The 14,503-nt window shown below is 40.7% G+C and overlaps 1 protein-coding gene across 1 annotated transcript; it reads right to left on the reverse strand.

Moving 5' to 3' along the window:
- Positions 1–4,226: 4,226 nt before the first annotated feature.
- On the reverse strand, positions 4,227–10,336 carry LOC311132455 (uncharacterized protein; the record flags this gene model as incomplete). Its single annotated transcript, XM_084165742.1, has 10 exons — positions 4,227–4,361; positions 4,460–4,564; positions 4,671–4,754; positions 5,426–5,515; positions 5,603–5,672; positions 6,083–6,141; positions 6,709–6,789; positions 6,912–6,959; positions 9,680–9,723; positions 10,141–10,336. The coding sequence occupies 10 exons, from the start codon at positions 10,334–10,336 to the stop codon at positions 4,227–4,229; spliced, it is 912 nt and encodes a 303-aa protein (XP_084021868.1).
- Between the last annotated feature and the right edge of the window lie 4,167 nt (positions 10,337–14,503).

Consider the following 14,503-nt stretch of genomic DNA (forward strand, 5'->3'; position numbering starts at 1 on the left):
GTGCTTGCCATAGCAGCACATTTAGGAAAATGGACTTGTGTATAGACTAGTGCTACAGGACCTGTTTGCAAACTCGGTATGTTCTTTGTCTTAGACGGACCACTGTTTACCCCCTCCTTGTTTTGGCCTTGTGGAGGGGGAGTCCGCACCTCCTCTCCCTCTTGTCCTCCTATCCATAGGACATTTACCGCATTGACTGTTCTAAAACGAGGCATAACGCACAGTTCAAATCACACACGAAAAGGATAAGTATCAATATCGGAGAAGGTACTTCATTGAAAAGGGGGAGGGGCAATGTGGGAGTGGTCTATATTCAGAGGAGCCAAGAAGACTTTTCTCAGAATGGATGAAAAATGAATAACTGTAGATCAATTGTGCAAGAGCATCACAAAGCAGTACATATAGAATATATGTACTTATTTTTGTTCTTAGAGCAAAATTGACTTTGAGAAGTTGAGAAACCACTATGTAACGACAACGAAAGCACAAGACATATCAATTGCTGAGGTTTTCTAATGGACATTTTCTTTGTTCTCTGAAAGTTCTGTGGTTATCAAGAATGAGCCAACCCGAAGAGAGGGGAAAAAGGACTATAACAACCATTGGTGTATGAGTGTTATCTGTCTGGAAAACAACTCCTTAATCCAAGGTTTTTATGTGTTTTGAACGATGTTTAAACTTGAACTGGAAAATTGAACTAGGACCAACTAATCTCTTATTAGGGGTCCAAGCATGCAGCAAAGCTGCTGGTTGTATGTGTTTTTGTTCCCATCCTTAATAGCAGGTGCAGTTTCATTTCAATCTGGGTTTTGGACAACTGGGGCTCATTCAGTAGAGCACATCTGTAACGCACTTAGTGTTATAGATAGAAATGCAATGAATAGAAAAGAGACTGTTCTCTATCGTCACAGTTCAATTCTCTAGGGACTCTTGTCCTTACTGAATAAGCACCATGCAACAGTCTGTCTAGTATGTGAAACCATCAGGAAAGGGCAGGACATTTTACCATTTGAATATGCCGACTGTGTCATACCAACATGCATCATGTAGATATTTTCTAGTTTCACTCTGTAAACCACCATACTTGAAGGAACATTAATGTAGTAATGAGCCTCATGCACTTGATGACAGTTATGTTGAACCAAAATGGCTACCTGTGGTTAAATTTACAAAACCATTACAATGGATTTATGCAAAAACTCAACATTGCTGTTCCACTAATGTTAGTCTTTAATCTCTAACGAAATGTGTATATTAACACATTATTATTGTATGTTATGTTAACTTAGGTTGCATATTTAAAGAATGCTCAAACGTTCCTCTGGTTGGCTCTCGGATGCATTCCTGTGAATAACTCGGGCCAATCCAGAGAGAGGGTTGTCCTTGAGCAGATTATGTAAATAATGGGAGTGTTTCTCTCATTCCTCTGTCTGTTGGACTGTTTTATTTCTCCTTGTTTTGAACAGTATGAGCTCGCTATCACAAGTCAACTTCCTTGATTTATGTGAATTTTTAAAATATTACTTCTTTTTTTTTGCAGTCTCAAACACAAGCATGTATTCAGTATTGAAGAGAGCGGTTTCAAGAGCTACATGCTTGGATAACTTATTATCTGCTCATGTCTTATGTTTGAAAGCTAAGTCGTTGGTGGGGGGCTTTTGTGTGTAGAAAAACGGACAACTTGTCTCTCCAAAATGCAGTCATTCCTGTGAGCAAACAGATGCCTTGATGTACGGGAGGTACAACTTTTATCAATGCAACAGTTGGGACAAGGGTGTACAGGTCATGTACCCAGGAAGTGCTTTTATCAGTTTAACACTCCTGCTTACTTTTCTCTAAATACTACTTCATTGCCTTTCCCTTCATTCATTCCAACCCAAACATTATTCTGTAAGATTATATAAATAACTAAAGTGCATTTATCTTTGCTGGAGCGGGTTCTGTCAGTCAAACCTGGGTGTTGATTTTGATGTCTCCCCATTCAGAACCATGGAGAAGCAGAATTTTTGTCTTCGTCCAGTGTCACACCAGATAAATGCTTGTCCATTCAGATGGCCCTGAGGCCAAGGGGTATATTCAGTGCAGAACAATGTTCAGACTGCTCCAGATAGAAATGTATTGTATAGATCACACTTGTTTCAAATCGAAAGTGATGTCTGCTCTATATGTATGATTTTTGCCTTAAAAGTTCTGAACATTGTGCCTTCCTGAAAGAGACATGGTTTTAGACGGAATTGGTTCACACCAAGCAAAGCATTTATTCCAGTAAAAATAACTATGGTTGATATGGAGTGCCTTGACCTTGATACTAAAGACATTTAGAATGTACAGGGGAAGAAATATTGTCCACTTTACATTGTATCAAAACACTAACACTTAAGAAGCGTTCTAATTCTGTTTCACTTTTCATTCACGTGGTACAGAGACTGACCTTTTATCATGTCGAGACTAAATGCATGACTCATTCAATAAATCGGAAATTGTTTAGTTTTTTACTTTTCTTGGTTTTTAACATTTTGATAAATATGACATATATAGACATTCATTCAGACTAGTAGTTTGTGTTGCAGTAGATTTATACAGTTTCCCATAAAGGATAGACTAGCCTCGACTATTGTTAGTTCAGCAGTTTAATATGGAATGACGCTCAACACGCTATGGTAGGCTATTGTAATCAACTGGCGATTTTAAATAAATATTATGAATACTAATAATTTGCAGCGCTGATGCCACTATGGCTGTGTTGAGACGGGCAGACCAATTCTAGTATTTTCACTAGTTGGTCTTTTGACTGATCAGCTCTGAGGTGATTGGTCAAAAGACCAATTAGTGAAAAAATATCAGAATTGGGCTGCCTGTGTGAATGCAGCCAATAACTTCTAATGCTAGGGTTATAGCTACTTTGTCTGGGCAAGGACTCTACAAGGTGTCGAAAGCGTTCCACAGGGATGCTGGCCCATGTTGACTCCAATGCGTCCCACAGTTGTCTCAAGTTGGCTGGATGTCCTTGGGCCATTCTTGATACACACGGGAAACAGTTGAGGGTGAACAACCCAGCAGCGTTGCAGTCCTTGACACACTCAAACCGCATGTGCCTGGCACCTACTACTAGGGGTGTAACGATTCGTTTTAACAACGATTCGATTTGTATCACGATTCGTGGTTGTCGATACGATTCAAGGACGATATTGGTTAATTTAGAACGATACGATCCGAAACGATTCAGTGACTTGAAATCGATTCAGTAACCTTTTAGCCAAAAATTCAACCAGTGTGACTGAAATAAATACCTGGATACTGGACAGTGCAGGTGAAGTTTCCTAGATTCCTGTTTCTTGTAAGGACCGCAATGGTGGCTTGATAATTTCTCGCTCGTCGGCTTCTCCTCTGTCATCCGCCATGCTATGCTTTGTTGTCTTGGCGCCTTTGCGCTGCTGCTGGCGCGATGACGTCACGGATAGGCAGAGTGAATCGAGTAATGTTTAAAGCCTTTATCATTAAAAGTGCTAAGAAAAAACATCCATATAAAGTCTGACGTGCTTAAATCCAATGGGTTATTTCCTAGTATCGATACAATCGATTTATTACATTTAAAACGATGTTAGATCGATATATGTTGTCCAAAAGGCCAACTCGCCGAGCACAGATCGATGTAGTTGGATCATAGGAATATAAATCGATACATCGATGTAGTAGATGGATCGTTACACCCCTAGTAAAAACACTCCAGTGCGCAAAACAGGGGCACTGGAAAATACAAGGCACACAGGGAATATTCCCGGCGATACAAAATACATGGAGCTCCACCGAGCTTCTCTCTCCTCCACAATAAACAATCACACACAAAGACAAGGGGGCAGAGGGAACACTTATACAGGTACTAATGAGGGGATATGAACCAGGTGTGTGTAATAAACAAGACAAAACAAATGGAATGATGAGATGATGAGATGAGGAGCGGCAGTGGCTAGAAGGCCGGTGACGACAAACGCCGAAGCCTGCCCGAACAAGGAGAGGGGCAGCCTTGGAGGAAGTCGTGACAGATACTGTATATTTTTGAAAGAATACTATATTTCCCTTGACAGAGTAATGCTGAATGTAAAAAATGGCTCAACTTACCCCACTCTCCCCTACACATGATGTAACATTTGTTTACGATTGACAGATAATGTTTGAATGCAAAACACTTTATTTTGTGATGGGGCCCTCAGCTCAGTTTGGGAACCTTAATCCAGGCTGGACAGCAGGAACTCAACCTGTATTTCTAGATTCCGCATCACCTCCCCCGAGAGCCTCTCTGGGCTTTCATAGATTGACTCATTGAGGTTGAAGATGGATTGTAGCCATGCCTTCATCTGGTCCTGTTGACAACAGACACATCATCAACTATTATTGAGAGAGAGAGAGAGAGAGAGAGAGAGAGAGAGAGAGAGAGAGAGAGAGAGACACACAAATGTACCTTAACGAGGAGGTAGAAGTTCTCAGCAGCCTCTGTCCAGGCTCCTCCAGGAGGGTCAATCCTCATTATGACTTGCAGGAGCAGATAAAGGAAGCTACCAGGCTCCTGGAGAAGGAACAGGGGACATGAGTGAGTGTCTACAGATCTGATATGACAACAGTGTGTATAGCATAGATAAACAACAGGATGTTCCATTCTTAGGGCCACTTACAGATATAGGAAGAGATGTCTTTCCTTCTAGAAGGCTTAGTAGAACGAATTCATAAAAAACATCTGCGAAGTTGATGCGGTCGATCTGAAGTCAAACAAATAGGATAATTACATAATCTTCATTGACAAGCACTTTAGAAAGTCTCATTGAGTAGATGTTAGATGAGAAGACGGTGTCTGCAGCTAACGCTCAAGCTTGCATGTAGACCTACTCCTACGAGAGCCATCTCCTGCTCTAGTCGCTCCCTGTTTGCTGGCTCATTAATGAAGTTCACCAGTAGGTCGTAGGCCTGCTGAAACTGCCTCACATCCTCAAAACAAAACAATCATAAAATTCCTTAAAACTTAGATCATAAACTCAAAGATTCAGGTCTGTAATTCAAAGGGCCTCCGATTGTTTGGCTAGTATGACGTTGAAACTTTTCAACTAAACCCTATGAATCACTGTTGCCTAAATGTAACCCACTGTGCAAGAACTGGTTGAATCAATGTTGTATCAATAAAAAATGTCAATGTGATGATGTTGAATCAAAGTGGGAAACTGATTGGATTTGAAAGAAGTCATCAACGTAAGGGAATTTCGTCTTTTAACCTAAATCCAATTACGTTAATTTTTGGGGGGATTTCACATTGAATTCACATTAGTTGACAACTCAACCAAATGTAAATCAAAACGAGACGTTGAAATGACATCTGTGCCCAGTGGGAACTATATATCTGGTCTGATGAACGTTGCACAATTATGTAATTGGTTACCTGCTGGTTGAGCTCGGATAGTCCACTCAACACCATCCTCCCAGCGTGGGTGAGGTAATTGAGGGAGGTACTGTCTGAGGATGTCAGAGCCTGTGAGAACAAGACAGTACATTTACAAATAGTCCAGAAATGTTCATGAAGTGAAATACAAAAGGTGCTAAATTCACATTTTCTCACCTCCATAGCACGTCTGATAGCGGCCAGCCTCAGAGAGAAGTTGGTTGTCCCTTGGTTTTCAAAGTAACGCCTGTAAATAGAAATGTTCAATAACAAATGTTCAACCTAAGAAGCTAAAACATCAGTGCCATGAAATTAAGAAATCATTTTATGTTAGCCTATATTATAACTGCAGGATTCAGAAAGACCATACCAATGTAGGATCTTAATTTGATCACTCTTTTGTTGCTGAGAATTTTCCTGCACGGCAGGAAATGCAAACTTGTAGCGTATTTGGAATTTTCAAGTTGGTAATTTCCACTTTGAAATTTTAGACTCGATTTGCCCTAACGAAAAATGTATCCTGTTGCTGCAGGATTATTTTCCTGCTGTAGCAAACTGTCTCAAATTAAGATCCTACATCTGTATAACTACAATATTGGGCAGATTATTTCAAAGCAAAGGTTTTTACTATAGATGAACACATGAAAGCGAACCCACCGCAACTGGGGCACATCTGCAGCATTATTTTGCTCCTCCACAAACTCCTCCTCAAACTCCTAAAACAGACATCACATTAACTTAAACTCTACTAAACTGCATTTCACCTGCAACATCAACTGAAGCAGACAAAACATTCAGTGACATCATAACAATACTTTCATCTTGACCTAACAACTTGACCCTTGACAGACAACACAAACCTATCGATACCAAAACAATGACACACACCTTTACACACAAGTACAAATGAAATAAGAATTATTGACTGTAGAAAGAGTTTTACCTGAGGAGTGCTGTCAGGGGTCTGGTCCTGGTCCTGGGTGGAGTGGTAAGGTGGAGGGGGACTGGGAGGGGAATCGGAAGGGAAAGGGGGAGGCGGAGAATTCTGGGGGGACTGGTGAGAGGAGCCAGAGGACGGCTCATGAGGGGTGGTGATGATGTCAGAGGTGGAGAACTGATATGCCATCATCTCATCCCCCCTCTCCTGGTACCCCTCCACTGTGGTGGAGATATCCACCTGCTGTTTAACACACAACATGTGACACTGTCAGCCCAACACTGAAAACCACCATATTGAAAACCCCTCAACCAAACACTGAAATAAATCATAACACGGAGTGTACCTGGGCATCCTCATAATAGGTGAACTCAGACCTCCTCTTGACAAGGCCGGACATGAGTCCATGGATCCTTCTACCAAGGAACTAAAAATGAGGCAAGAGATTAGAACGTGTAATTTCATTTTCTGTCAACATGTATTTATTCAAATAGGTAAATGGACATTTGCCACTTTACATTTTTTCTGTGAAAAATTGCCTGACTGTACCTTAATACCAATCAGCTTCTTGTTGGTGAGGACCACCTGGACGAGACCCTTTAAAAGAGACAGAGAAACATTACATTTCATCCAGGAAATATAAGTAGACCTATAGCATGTGCGTCATTTGACACGAATCAGGTGCATTTGAGACGAAAGACCAGTTGAGAATCTCTCACCCATGGGTCCAGGATTTTTTCCTGGATGACTCTGCTCCACCACAGCTGCTTCTCCACTCCCCTCACAATGCACAGGTGATGCATGTCCTCTTCATTTTGCTATAAAGAAAAAACTCCTTCAGTCTCCAGACCTCTCTCTATATGTTAGCTGTAGATGTCTATAACATTTGGCAGGCGATTTCAGTTCTGAGTATAATCCCTGGCAGTGATATAGAGCCCACATGATGTTCGTACGACAAGTTTCCCCTAGGTTTCAATTAGGGACAGACATACAAAAGAAAACCCAGAGACAATTGGGAGTTCAAATACACAGGTGTGTTCATAAATGTTAAGAATATGTCTGAAGTACCTGCACTCGTCCATAATGGATATTCCAGTAATGGAAATGAAACGAACCCCAGTTCCCAACCAGCTGCAACTTCTCATAGGGAAAACCAGAGTCTTCCCTATTTGGCTGAAAAAAAAAGACATCCCCTAATTATAGAGATTGCTCTGTGATTAATAAGACACACAATTGTGGAGATAGAGGACATGGTAATGTGTACTATTACTAATCAGCTATGACTGTCTAATAATGTGATTGACTACCTGTGAATGGCTATCTGAAGGTGCTGACAGTTCGTCAAGCACTAGCCTCCCAGCTTCAGTGAGGTGAATGGTAGGCTCCTCAATAACCAATTTGGAAGTCTGTGAAAAAAAAGGGAACAGGGTAAAGTAAATTCTCCCTATAAGATCAGATGAGCTTTGGTTAATAATGTGTTTGGTTACCTGTGTGTTTAACACTGCAAGCTCTGTTACCAGCATTCTCCCAGCACGAGTGAGGTAGTAGACTGGTTTGGCCTTGGAGAAGACAGGCTATGAAGACAAGGGAATATGTTTTTTTCATTATGTGGTTTTATAGAAAACTAGTGACTTGATGTTAATCTTTAATATCCTCTAAAGACCAGAGAGTATCAGAATGGATAGACTCACAAAGATAGGAACACACAAGGGTCCAGACCAAGGGATTAAAGCCAGACAGGACCGGTGCCCAACCTCCTCATCCACGTACTAAGGAACAAGACAGGATCAATTTAAGAGTCAGTTTGAATGATAGACTGGTACTGTATAGGAGTAAAATATTGGCATAGGGAAGATTGCAAGAGGAGGCCACTGCAATGATAATAGTTGAAATACACAGGTCTGAGATATAAATGTTAAGAACATGTCTGAAGTACCTGCAGATGAATGGCTACCTCTTCAAGCTGAGAGGACAGTTCATCCAATACCATCATGCCAGCACGAGAGATGAAAATGTGCTGCTCAGTCTTGCAAATCTGTAAGAAAATGAGGGAACAGTTTTAAGGGCATCAAAGTATCCCACTACCATAGTAGATACTGAAGGTAATCCTGCCAATTAGATAAAATGAGCTTTGTCCAATAATCTGCATGGTTACCTGTGTGTTTAACACTGCCAGCTCTCTCACCAGCATCCGTCCAGCATGGGTAAGGTAATAAGTTGGCTGCAGTGTTACAGACTATTACAAAAATAGGGAATATGTTTACAGAAATGTATTTTCATATTGTTCTACAGAAAGCATCATGTTTATGTTTAAGTTACATAAACCAGACTAAAGACCAAAGAGTATCAGAATGGATGGACTTACAGAGCTGGGAACCCACAGAGGACCAGACCAAGGGATTAAAGCCAGACAGGTCCGCTGCCCAACCTCCTCATCCACATACTAAGGAACAAGACAGGATCAAATTAAAAGTCAGTTTGAATGATAGACAGGTAGCCTATAGGTCTGACAGACTGCTATAGGGAGGATCACAAGAGGAGGCTACTGCATGATAGATTCTGAGACACTACACAGGTCTGTGTTGAAAGGTTAAGGAAACATCTGAGGTACCTGCATATGAATGGCTACCTGTTCATTTTGAGAGGACAGTTCATTCCATACCATCCTCCTAGCTATCTGTGAGAAAATGAGGGAACGAACATCAAAGTATTTCACTACCGTAGTGGATACTGAAGGTAATCCTGCCTATTAGATCAGATGAGCTTTGTCCAATAATCTGCATGGTTACCTGCGTGTTTAACACTGCCAGCTCTCTCAGCAGCATCCTCCCAGCATGGGTAAGGTAATATGTTGGCTGCAGTTATAAAAAATAGGGAATATGTTTACAGAAATGTATTTCCATATTGTTCTTCAGAAAACGTCATGTTTATGTTTAAAGTACATAAACCAGTTTTAAGACCAGAGAGAAGACCAAAGAGTATCAGAATGGATGGACTTACAGAGCTGGGAACCCACAGAGGTCCAGACCAAGGGATTAAAGCCAGACAGGGCCGGTGCCCAACCTCCTCAACCACATACTAAGGAAGAAAATCAGGATCAATTTATGAGTCAGTAAAATGACAGTTTGAATGACAGATTGTTATTGAACCAATCCTGCTAATGAAGCAGTATTGTTATAGCCTGGGTGCCAGTCTGTTTCAGCTCTCTGTCCACTCCTTATGGGATTGTGATGCCAATATCATATTGCCACGATGGAATTGGCAAGAGAGCAGAAAGACTGGCACCCAAGCTATTGATAGGCCTGCAGCATTCTTACCTGAACAAGGACTGGGTCCTCCTGGTCCAGGGTGGGCTCATTATCTTTATGAAAAACAATAAAGGATTGTTTTCTCTAAGTTTAAGAAATACTAGCTACAAGACACCAGACATCTGTCCATGTAGTTAGGCTGATCATATATTTACTTGTGTTTTATATTGTATGACATCAAATGTATTTATGTGTCTGCATAATGTACCAACATGTTCAATTAAACCTAAAGCAAAGGTTTGGTTTCAAAGGAGCAAGTTTGTTTGTTGTTGTTAATCTAGGGCTACACTGTAAAAAATGTAATCACCATGATTGCTACCTAAATGACACCCTATTCCCTATTTAGTGCACTACTTTTGACCAGCGCCTTTTAACCATAGAACTATGGGTCCTGGTCAAAATAAGAAATAGGGTATTGGGTGGCATTTGGGACTATTACTATTTAGACATTGTCAAATATGTAAACTTACCCTCCTCAACCGTGACAACACGGTCCACGCTCTCCACGGTGGCCAGTGCATCCTCACCGATACCGTAATATTTGCTATAAAAGTAGACTGCCGAACCGGACGCAAACAACAGGCCAGCTGCACTCAGAAGCTGCCTCTCGCGGAGGAATCTCAGCGGGGTCGCTGTCAACAAACGACTGAACATAGACCTACTCATTATCGCTCTACATACTGCAGTGATTTTGACTGAGTTCAAAACCATCTGACAATTCTTTCTTAGAATTACAGGGTTTTATAGGGACCATTAATACGTCAAATTCTTCCATAAGTCATGGTTGGCTATGTCACAATGGGACAAACATGTTTATCAAACTGATTAAAAAACACTCAACAGTGACATCAATTAAATTGAATTTTGAGCATGATTTGGGAGTTTATACAATTGTAAACTATGAAACCATTGTTTAGAGAACAGTAGGAGTATAACCATTTAGAAAATACTGTATCAATGGCTCTGAGTAGGAGTAGAAGGGACAGCGTCACAATGCGCTCGCCATGGTTCTGAAAAAGAACGTTGCTGCGTTCATCAGCTCTGTGATGTTCTAGGCGGAGACACTCACTGAACCACTCACTTTCACGTTCAAGGTGTCAAAGCGTTCAACCAACATGCATTGGACTAAAACATCATTCAAATAGTTACTAAAAAGCCTACAGATATGTTTTACATTATTATTTTAAATCTCCTGCATAAATCAGCTGAGATAGCCTACTCTTCTCATCTCTTCGCCCTCCTGCCCTGGTGGTTATATCTGAGCGTTTTGATAACTGATTGATAATTTGGATTATTCATATCCAAAGTGAAATGCTGATTGTATCATATTTATAATGTAGGCCTAGTAGCCCACGTTTCATGACATAACCCTAATCCTAAAATAGACTAAAATTGAAACCCTGGGCGAGCACACAAGCTCTGGCTGTACAGCCGGCAACAATAATACATCCAAAGAGGGTGGCTGTTAAGGAAAACCAGTACACCAACACAAATCTTCATTAGGAGATAAAAGTAATCAGAGGCTAAAAGAAAATGGCAGACAATAGAAATCGAATGCGTATGTTACGGCTGGTTAGTGTTTTAATTACGAAGGACTCCCACAAATCTATTGTCTCTCTAAAAAACTGTAGGCTGCATATTGGTGGTCAAAGTGGTCGAAACGGTGTAGTGATCCTCGCTAATACAGTGAGCCACATTACAATTCTGACCAAGTGGGTTAAGTCTGTTGGAGCGATGCGTAGGGTGTGTGCCTTTCACGCATGTAACCTGGGTTCGCTTCCCCGCCCCTTGTTTGCTACACTATTTTAGGAAAGGGACATCTTCATGACCAACAATCTTACTCTAAAAACGTTTGTGAAAAAAGTTTGGTCAGTCTGTGAAAGTTAGAAAAGGTTGGTTAGTCTGTGAAAGTTAGAAACTTCCAGCAGGAATTGACAGTCATCAGTCAAGGTGGTTGGATTATATAGCTACAGTGGTGCTATGGTTCCAAAAGTGCTGGTGATAAAATTAACATTACTGGCATACACATTTCAAAACAAAAGCCTATGATCAGATATGGAGTTTTGGAAATGTTGTTAAACCCAACAGTCTATACTCTATAGCACAAAGTGTGATGTCCCCAATGATAAAATTGCATGTTACTCTAATTGTGAGATGTGTTACAGTTTACAATAGGCTACTTGGGTCTACTATACCTTCATCCTTTATTAAGGCATTCGGTTGCTAGCATTATCTCCACAAGCAAGGGTATCCTGGGGAAAGATACATCTTCTCCTCCCAGTAGACTAACTGAATCAAAGCCTCTAACATTACTCCTAGATAGCCATGTAAACACGAACCTCAGTGGCAGAGCTAAAGCTCATCTGAGATCTTGCATAGGCTGCTGTTTACCATAATCAGGATATTTTTTTACAAACCTTGGCGATACTTTCTTTGTTCTCGATTCGGAAGAAACTTGTCTCTTATGAACATCTGTGTGCAGTTGCAGGTGGAACTCCAAAAAACAGAATATTCAGAAAAATATTAAATCCACTTTTTGTATTGAGCGATAAATACCCCTTGCATATGTGTAGATCTTTCTTTTGGTCGCACTGTGGGAAGTGCTGTCATTAAGGCTACTTCTACAAGCGGCCGCAGCCGCTTCGCATAGAAACGACTAGTTACTGCAACGGTGTTGGGAAATGTGAGATGTGCACAGCTAAAATGCCGAGGACTTTGCAAAAGGTGGATTTAATATATTTTTTGTCGAATTTTCTCTAGTTTTTGGAGTATGCTACCTGTAACTGCACACAGACGTTTATAAGAGACACATTTCTTCCTAGGTTAGGGGTCTATAATTGTAAAATAAATGTGTTTGATTGAATAACTAGCCTAATCTAACTATCGTGGTCATACATCTGGACTCTTCATCATCATCATCAACACTTTGAATTACTAAGGAATATTCCTATAGCAACTGGTTGCTAGGGGAAACGAGACACTAGCATTATCCTCTTGTTGTGAGACTGAGAGGAAGGATTGGAGAAGTGCACGAGGAGGGGTGGGAAGCAGAGAAGACGGAGCATGGTTGAAATTCCACCAAATGGATAAGAAGAGGCAGACAAAGTTTGACACATTTATGTTTTCAGTGGTTGACCGACACGAATGAACGAGTAAACCTTGTTTTAGCCTAGTGAAGTATCACAAATTAATACCTCAGTATTAATTATCCACTGCACGGAATCTCCATGAGGGCACAAGTCTGCATGACGATTTTCGCGTAAAGAGAGGCAGCGCGGGAGAGCTGACTTGTCGCCTGGCAGGTATGTTCTGCTATTTTGAATAAAGCTAGCCATACAGCTAATATACGTTTTAGGCTATTATTAATTTCGTATAGCTAACTAAATAAATGAAGCTATCTAACAGCAATGCTGTTGTGGGCTTACACATTTAATAATTACAACCAGGAGCCTATAATGGAGGAAGTCAGCTTTTCAGTCAGTCCTATCATTTAAATTGAAAATAGGTTATTATAACACAAGGTAAACACACATTTACAATAATTATTAGGTCTATGTTATTAGCCAAAAATGTACTGATAAAAGTACAGAAACATTCATAGCCAGAGGCAACCTAGGCTATACTGCAATTAACACTATACTTATTATACACGCTATGTTCTACAGTGCTGATTCTAAGAACAGGGTTGATTCCCATAAAGTATTAGTATCTCTGTCTCTATCACATACATGCATGGCCAAGGAAGATAGGTTGCATAAACAGATACAAATATAGAGCGATAAGGCGCAAGGGGAAGAGAATAAACAGTGAGAGGGAAAGAATTGGTGAGTACGCTCTGTCCTGCAAATGCCAGAGCACATCAGCGCCGGAGCTACATCTAGTTTGATGTAAGGAAGTAGCCTACTCGATTGCCTATCCAGGGGCCTTGTATGTGATCAGATCTGTTGAAGGTGGGGTTCGTGTGTGAATGTGAGTATGAAAGTGTGAGTATGTATAGCTGTAAGTATGAGAACGTATCAGTGTACCATACCCCGTTCAAAGGCACTTCAATATTTTGTCTTGCCCATTGACCCTCTGAATGGCACACATACACAATCCATGTCTCCAGGCTTTAACCTCTCCTCCCCTTCATCTACGCTGATTTGAAGTGGATTTAACAAGTGACATCAATAGGATAATAGCTTTCCCCTGGTCTGTCATGGAAAGAGCCATCAAAGATGGAGCAGAAAAAGATGGAAAATGAGAGACAGAAGTAGGAGAAGAACAAGAAGTTGGGACAAAAGAGGCATCACAAAGATATGAAGTTTAAGAAGGCCCAGAAGGATTTCATAAAGGAGAAATGGGTCAAGGTAGTCAGAAACAAGTATCTGGCTGCTTTTAAGAGTGAGAACGAGTGGGACAAACTTACACAGAAACGGATTAAAGCTGACTAGAAGAAACAGGAGGACCTCAAGACAAAGGAAGATATGAGAAAGGTGGAAACCAAAGAACACAAAGGCAGCCAGAAGAGAAGAGGCTGCAAGGGAAGAAAAACCTATGATTGGTTTTGGAAAAACTGCAATGGTCCTGCAACAAGTGGAAAATAAATCTGTGTGTTTGTATGCGTGAGTAACTTCCATTTTAGTGTCCGATTCCACTGTAACCCTTTAAGAACATTCAAAAACGTTTCCACAAGAATTAGAAAATGGAGCTTGGCAGGTAAAAACAACAGATATAAAACCAGCTGTGTACAGTATCATTACATATTGGTTGAATGAGTCAATTGTGAAATAATGAATGACATTCACCAGACAAATTAGTCATTGGACACCATGAGTTTGTTTAGATTTTCCT

Source organism: Coregonus lavaretus (assembly GCF_964263955.1).
Source record: "Coregonus lavaretus genome assembly, chromosome: 7".
Taxonomy (NCBI): domain Eukaryota; kingdom Metazoa; phylum Chordata; class Actinopteri; order Salmoniformes; family Salmonidae; genus Coregonus; species Coregonus lavaretus.